This window comes from Quercus robur, chromosome 2, assembly GCF_932294415.1.
Source record: "Quercus robur chromosome 2, dhQueRobu3.1, whole genome shotgun sequence".
Classification (NCBI taxonomy): domain Eukaryota; kingdom Viridiplantae; phylum Streptophyta; class Magnoliopsida; order Fagales; family Fagaceae; genus Quercus; species Quercus robur.
In genome coordinates, this window is record NC_065535.1 from 32,179,178 (window position 1) to 32,187,700 (window position 8,523).

Here is an 8,523-nt window from a genome sequence, read left to right on the forward strand (position 1 = left end):
AAACATAATTATCAATTCATGATTTTTGAAAATATCTCCATGATTCCTCTAAGGGTCCGTTCTGCAAGAATTCTTCTTCAAGATCAAGTATTATCTTTGTTCCTTCCTTTGCTAGGATTTTTTTTTTTTTTTTTGGTTAACAAAATATTACTTGTCGGATGGCTTTTTGTAACTTGGACGGACCTATCCTCATCCCCTTTCTTTCTGCCAAGGTCTTTTATTTGGATGATGGAGATGGGCTGGACCTTCTTTAACTCTCTTAAGATATACTGTATATAATTATAATCATTCATTACCCAAAAAAAAGGACTACAAAACTGTTTGTAATATAAAGTATTCTGCGAGTTTTATTTGTCCTTTTGGAGTGGGCTTGGAGCTTACACCTATAAATCTTTATCTATTCCTCTCCTTCCCCTTATTGATTTAAAAACAAAAAAACAAAAAACAAAAAAACAAAATGGTTCGAGAAACAAATATGCTAGTTAGTCGTAGCACTCATCGGAATCCATGAATTTGAGTATTTAGGCACTTAAGAGAAAAAATAATAATAATAATAATAATAAATTTTTGGTGACACTGACTCGCTTTTGGGCAAAGTTGTCTTCACCTCAATCCATCTATCCTTATCAAACAACACGAATGGACTCTAAAAGAAGAAAAAGTTCTGGCTTTCCTTGAGTGGGTCTATTACTGTTTCACCAGCTTTTCTCATTTCTACTGGAACGAAGCTAGAGACATTTATCATCATTAAATTTGAGAACCAACTTCTGGCGACCCTTGTCTTTGTTTTCCACGAATTTTCAGAATATTGACGATAACTGAAAATCAAGTCTAATTGCTCTGTCTTATAAAATAAAAGTAATTGTTCTGGTTTGCCTTATATGGAAAATTAGAAAACTTATTAAGAGCTTTCAAAATTGAGACCCACTCGTTTCAAGTACCAGATCGATATCAAAGGTCTTGGAAGTACTTGAAAAATGCCTCTTTATGTAGCATAGTAGCAGTAGTAAAACTCTTTTACTGTGGAAATACTTGGCATAGCATTTTGGAGATATCTGATAGGCTGAAAATTCTTTTGCCCCCATAGGACAAGAGATGATTTTTTTTTTTTTATTACTAATATTAAAAATAAAAAAAAAGGACAATAGCAGAACCACATGGGGAAAATGACTCCAGGAAGATCTCAAATTGTGCTGACCAGCAAAACTGCAAAAGCTAGATTCATAAGACGCATGTCCCTTTTGAAATTACGAATATGTCAAATACCTGACATTGGTAAAGGATATTTTTCTCTCCCTTCTTCAACCTTGATCATACCTTTCATATTGAGACTAGATATTGCTTCTTCCTTCTTTTTTATTATTATTATTATTTCAATATTTTTTCTGTTACACTTAGGCCAAGTAAATGAGTTGTGGAATAAGATGATTTCTTTTGGGCATAGGTAGAATAGGACGATGAAAGTTTAATATTAGAGCTCAATTACTAGTTACAACATTAATAAGAAAGGTACATTATTTTCACTTGGTCATTTGTCAAATGCCCCCCCGCGTGCATGGCACACGAAGGTCTAACTTCTAATAATTTAAAAGACCAAAGCCCATTGAGAAATAAGCCCTCCCATCACCCTCAAACACATTCAACATAGCAGCATTACTAACCCATAGCATACTTCTGGGTCCAGCTTCTTGCAGTTGTCTCATACTTGCTCCTGTCAGTCTTGTACATGTGGGCAATTTCCGGCACTAAGGGGTCATCAGGATTTGGGTCCGTTAGAAGTGAACAGATTGAAAGCAACACCTGAACATAAAAAATCAAGAAACCCCAAGCTTTAACACAGTAATATAGGAGGAAAGTGAAAAGATTATGTAACAAGAAGCTTCATATGAAAAACACCCCAGAGATGAATACAAAAATGTACTCACCCAAGTAGTTCAGAAAGGAATATGAATACAACAGCCTAGGAATGCAAATTTACCACATAATTATCAAATATGAACACCAAAACAAGGACAAGCAAGACACACAATACCAATGCATCCATGAAGTTTCCTCAATCAAAAATCGGAGTAGACAATTAGAGATAGATTTGCTACTGACTTTACAAACTTCAGGTTAACCCTTAATTAATTCCGTTAAGTGTGCCGTTGTGATCAGTCATTCACAGGTAATAAGGTAGTTTCAGTTTAAAAGGCAAGCAGGATTTGACTATAGCAACAATTACATAGCTTGTCTGAACACATGGAAATGGCAATCGAGGAATACTCCATCTAGCATGGGGCCTTCATAGAGAAGCACGACCATTACCAAAAATTGATGGCATGGGATCATTTTTAAAATACTATTTGACTGCCAATTTGCCATACATTACTATCACCTTTCAACAATGGTTCACATTTTTTTCTTATGGCCCCATACAAAACGATAGATTCAGATTGGGAGATTATCCATAATATATTTATATATGTGGAACACAAAGAGGAAAGCTATATTCTATAGAACATTCAAATAAACCTTGAATTTATATATAAAAGGTGGAATGCATCATTAGATATAAAACAATAAACCTTGGATATGGTAAGGGCAGGGCTCCACTGCTCCTTCAAAATATCAAGACAAATGCTCCCATTGCTATTGATATTGGGGTGAAAGACCTTCGTCCTGAATGCAACCTGTACAAACCATCCAAAGAAGATAAAAAGCTGAAAGTTAGAAAAGTATGGAACAGATATGGCATAGCCAAAGTGTCATTCCAAATTTCCAAGCTAATATAAAATACTTTACTTTTCACATAAAAGGAGAGCAAAATCCTGAATGATGTCATATCAGTCTATTCCATGATCAACCAAAACTTGATGCTATCTCAATTACCTAGAATTATATAATCATCCTCATCCCACACCCCCACCCCACTTTTTTATTTTCCTTTTTCCTCCACAAATTGAGAAAGGGGGTGAAAGGAAAGGTGACATCATTGTAGGTTTATCCAATAAAATGGACAACAAATTTCCAGAAAGTAAGCAATAGTCGATAATAGAGAAGTTGTGTGCATAAGGCACTGACAACGTTGAACAAGAAAAAGATGACCACATCCTAGACTCAGGATGCTGGTTTTATGTAGTAGCTGTTAGTTAAGGCAACTACACACACTGATCTGTCATGTTTTCATGATGAGTCTGCAGTTAATCCCATGTTTTCTTGACCCTAAATCAAACACATAATCCTATGTTTTCTTGACCCTAAATCACACATATAATCCCATGTTTTATGTTTTACTCATTAAAATATCAAAGGAGGACCTAAAATACCATTAATAATAGTAGTAAAAAAGAACCTGCCAATTAAGGCGGTAACAAAGAGTATGACTATGAATAGAACAGAATGGTAGAAAAAGAATACATGTTTTGGGAGTAGAGTATGACTTTGTATAGAATAGAGTAGCTAACCCTGTTAATATGTTGAGGATACATAGCTGAAAAATCGTAAGTATAGCTTGGTTGTGATGAAAACAACATAGAATGAAAATTGTCCCTTGATGTTTGATGTATATTCTTGCATATATATTAGAAGTGAAAAGATCACCCATCTATAGGATAATAGGATGGCAATTGTTAATATCTCATTGTCAACTATTAGTTACAGCTGACATTCCACCCCCCCCCCCCCCCCCCCCCCCACCCCTCTCTGATAAGTGCAGCTGACATTTTTCATCCTGGCCCTATTCCAAATTACAGACTTAAGTGATAAAAGCTTGGTCCCTGTTGTCATAAAAACTTGATGACATTTTTCAAATACCCTGAATCACACAAACTCGATGACATTTTCGGTATTTGAGAATGTATTAGAAGCCTAAGCCCATTATTCTAATTTCACACATGCATGTATCCCTAGTAATAGTTGAATAGGATATATATATATATATATATGCATGCTATGAACCCTGTAACTTTGTTGTAGCTGTCATAATAAAACTGTAGCAACACCATGGCCACAGCAATAATTTTAGGTGAACCATGCAATTCTAGTGTATACGCGCGAGCTCATGCACACCCATGAGTTGATCTTCTCTATTTCTTTATTTTCTGTAGTCCGTATCTCAAAAATCCAGGGTTTGGATTCATGTTTTCTAACAATATAAACAATGGAAAAAGTGAAATGTCCATTGAATGTTTAAACAAATGTCTTTTTCATAACTGAAAGATGTTTATGGCAAAGCCCCTTTATGCTATAGAACATACTTGCACAATGATATGTTATTGAATTTTCTGGATAAGTAATCATTTGATATGTCCTTAAATATAATAACAAACAATCATTATAAATAAACATGTGGGCAGAATCTAGACCAAAGAGTTGTAACCTCTATACACAATTTTTGCTCTCTTTTTTTTTATTGGTAAGTTATGCACGGCTGCACGCACCCGATGGGCCTTGAACCCACGATCTCACCCAATGAGCTCTAGTTATACTAGCACCTCCTCCCCTAATAAGTTCCAGGTGGAGATTGCAGTTCTAAAATGCCAATTATGAAAATTGGTATGGTTTTAAAATGCCTTGTTTAGTAAAAGAAACTGCTAACTAATTGGCGAGCAAACTGAGGTTCTGAGCTCACAAACACCTTGATATTCTTATCATTCAATTTGACTATATGAATGGGTTCAAAGATTGAAAAAGATTCGTCAAGGCTCCATTTTCTCTCTCAAATTTCTGGAAGATAAATTGAAGAAAAATGATAGATCCTCCCCAAACTTCATGGTAAAGCATCCACCAGCGCATGTGGAACCCCAAACAAGAACATTATTTGGGAAAATTCCAAGATAGTTTCACTGCAACAACAGAGCCTTGTTGATAAAAAGGCATATATTGTTTTTAATAACTTTTTGCACTTTTAGTAACACTGACATGTAGTATATCAAAGCTGCCAAAGACGACTATTCTTTTTCCAATTGATCTTCACAGAGATATTAACTATCACTTTTCAGTTATTGCTAGAACTGTACACTACATGACTTCAAAATTTTACCTATATCATAGGGCAGGCATCAAAACATCATAGAAAATTTGGCATTGAACACCCTAACTGCATGTTATTTTTCTTGTTCATTGTCCACTATATATACACTAGGGAAAACTAAAGTAATTAAGTAAGATTAGATTTAATGAAAAGTAATTTGCTAAAAACTTTAGCCAATTGGAGCAAAACAATGAGTTAAGACATGAACAATGAAGTGGAGCTTCACTAATCTAAGAAACATGAAATCACATAAAAAGTAGTAACAAATACAAATGCGATTTATAAGTTTGAAATTCTACATCAATACAATGTTTTCTTTGAGTCTGACTTCATGATCGGATAAAAATTTTATGAAGAAAATGCTAGAAAAACACAAATAACACTTTTAGCCAGTACCTAGTGATCAGCCTAGCAAAAGCCATTCATGGCCTATCCATCCATTGAGATGATTTCAAGGCACTAAGATGACAACGTAGTTGTATTGCATGCTTACAGAACTAAATTGCTCCAAAAAAAAAAATGGTAGCTCAAAATATAAGGGTCACAATTATGAGCCCAATTTCCGTAGTTTGGAATCACTGCTTAATTTCATTAAGGCATTGAATATTAATACTATTGTCTTTGTAAAGATACCAACATAAAAATCACCTAATTTGTATATCAATATGACAGTTGATATCAGAAAGGATATATTGTTTGACACTTTTCAACAAAAACAACAAAAGACAACAAAAGCAACAAAGAATTCAATAGCCTTGAAAACTATAATAGTTACATACCTTGGGTGGTTTAAATGGGTAATCCGGAGGAAAATGAATAGTGACTAAAAAAACTCCACCTGCATAAGGACTGTCAGGAGGACCCATAATTGTTGCTTGCCAATGGAACATGTCTTCGGCAACAGGGCCTAAGGATTTAAATATCAACAGAAGAAAAAGGTAAATATAATGTTGCTCAAGTAAACTTGAATTAATGTATCTGAAGATTTAAAATAATCATTAAAGGAAGGCATTAATGGGAAAGAATAATAAAGGCTGGAAAATACAAACAGACAACAAAAAACTTATTGCCAAGAAGAATATAAGGTTGCACGTCTGAGCTGCAGTGCATGTAGCAAACGATCTACCGATGCAAGGTAAGAGTGTTCGTTTTTTGTCATTACATTTTCACAAAAGGAATGTGTAAACTTGAAAAACAAAAAATAAAAGGCTCTGCATATGAAGAAATACCACTTTATCCATCAGTTCCACAACTGTGAAATGACTGGAAGATACTTGGTTTCTCAATTTTCTCAATCTAAACTATTCCAAACATGCAAAGCTACATTGTAATCCTTAATTTAAGCATTATTTATACATTAGAATGTCCATGATCAATTTTTCCCGCCTCTGTTTAAAGTATCACATTACTCCACAAGTAACGAATAAACATCAATAATCAAACAATGACAATATTGCACCAACATCATGAATTTCTATAATCAAGACCAGGTGCTACAAGAAAGCCATTAGGAACTAAGATGCAGAGCAAAACAATTGGGATAAGGCTCTTTTGATTTGAAATTTTTAATTTCTAATTAGCAAGAGTAGCATCCCGAGGAAAAATTATACAATACTCCAGGAGTACAATAGTGTCGTACTCCCTCTCAGGACCCACTAACATGTGAGAAGAAACGGTACGGCATTATTGTACTCCCGGAGAACACGTTTTATTCTTTTCCCAAAGGGTATAACAATTGCGTTCATGAGGACGCCAATAATTTGCTTTCGAATACTATGAGATTCATAAGACATCAAATCCTACTCTTTTCCATTGACTATACAAATAAACTCTCACAATTAACATGATTATACCATATTTCATATTTCCCTCTCCAGATCTTTCTCAAAATCGCAAATTAAGCACTTTACTGTTTGACCAGCCAAAATTACAACTACAAAAAAATAAATAAATAAAAAATAAAAAGAACAAAACAAAATTTCAAGTTAAAGAAGAATAGCAAAATCAAATTCCTAAGAACCAAATCCAAAGAAACAAACAATTATTAAACATACATACACATAGAATTTTCAAAAAATCAGCATCAAACTCTCAGATCAAAATGTTTCACACAAAAAAAAGCTCAAAACTTCACCATCCAATCCTTGTACTCCACAAAAAATCCACAAAAATCAGCTGACAAATCAAGCAAAAAAGAAAACATAAACAAAAAAAATGAAAATTTCCGGATCGGAGAGAAAGAAAGTAGTACCAGCACTGCAAGACGTAGGAGGATCTTTCTGTAGATCCTTGAGCTCCTTCAAGATCCGCTTCGATGCCATCACCTACAACAACAAAAAATTAAAAATTAAAAATTCACCAAAACATAGATCATCATCATCATCATCATCATCATCATCAAGCTCTCAAACTCACTCACAAACAAACACAAAGTTACACATACATACACAGAAAAACAGAAAGACAGAGAGAGAGAGAGAAAAAAGCTTACCTGAGAGATCCTTGTGGTAGAGAGAGTATTATTGAATGAACTTTGTTCAGAGAGAGAGAGAGCTTCTACAAAATAAAAACAGTGACTTTTTATTTTGGAAACTTTTTTGGTTTTTGGAGTTAAATATAAATGAAAATGAGATATATAAATAAATGGGTCGAGCTTGCCCTCTCGTGATTGGTATAATTTCCATTGGACCCCCCACTTTCGTTTTTTGTGAATCTTGGGGCCGGCGCGGAGACGCGGTTTTACCGGTTGACCGGACCCCACGGTATTTTTTTGCATTTACTTTCCAAGCTTGGTTATAGAGTGGTCAGCAGGTGATTTTCTCCCACAGATTTCCTTTTTTATCCACTGGATTAATCTTCTTCTTTTTTAACTCGTTTTAGTTTAGATTCTCTCTTTTCCTCCCAAAAAAAAAATTAGATTCTCTATAACTTTGCCTGATTCTCTGTATTATATAATGTTTTTTCACTTTTCAGTGCAATCAATTACCCCCCATTGCCTATTTTGCAGGCCTTTAACTTTTTTATTTTTAGATCTTGCACTAGATTTCCTCTTTTATTTTTTAAAAATTTAATTTATGACCAAGAAAAAAAAGTGTCTATTTTACCCAAAAAAAAAGATTTACCTTTTACCTTTTTGTTTTTTTGGCTCTTTTTTAATAAAAAATTAATAAAACTAATTTTTTTGAAAATTAACTAGTTTTACCCTTTTTTTTTTTTCACAAATTTAATATAAATAAAAGCTATTAAAAATCATATCTTTTGATAAACACTACGTAAATAAGTTATCAAAAATTACGAAATATCCAAATGGATACCAAATATTTGGTCTTTTATATTTGATTTTTGTTTTTATATCAATCATGTCACTTATTTCCATTAGTAATCTACTTATTTAGTGTATTTTATATTTAACCATTTCATAAAATACTAGCTTTAAAATATTTAAAAATATGGGAATTTCATTACTATAAGGAGAAAAACATATTATTGGCAATCAAATTACTAAAGAA

General features: G+C 33.5%; 1 protein-coding gene across 1 annotated transcript; it reads right to left on the minus strand.

Annotated features, from left to right (window-relative positions):
* Window positions 1-1,441: 1,441 nt before the first annotated feature.
* Window positions 1,442-7,655, minus strand: LOC126713366 (ubiquitin-conjugating enzyme E2-17 kDa-like). Its single transcript, XM_050413112.1, has 5 exons — window positions 7,506-7,655; window positions 7,266-7,338; window positions 5,794-5,921; window positions 2,568-2,672; window positions 1,442-1,800 (listed from the first exon to the last, which is right to left on the minus strand). The coding sequence occupies exons 2-5, from the start codon at window positions 7,333-7,335 to the stop codon at window positions 1,657-1,659; spliced, it is 447 nt and encodes a 148-aa protein (XP_050269069.1). The 5' UTR covers window positions 7,336-7,338; window positions 7,506-7,655; the 3' UTR covers window positions 1,442-1,656.
* Between the last annotated feature and the right edge of the window lie 868 nt (window positions 7,656-8,523).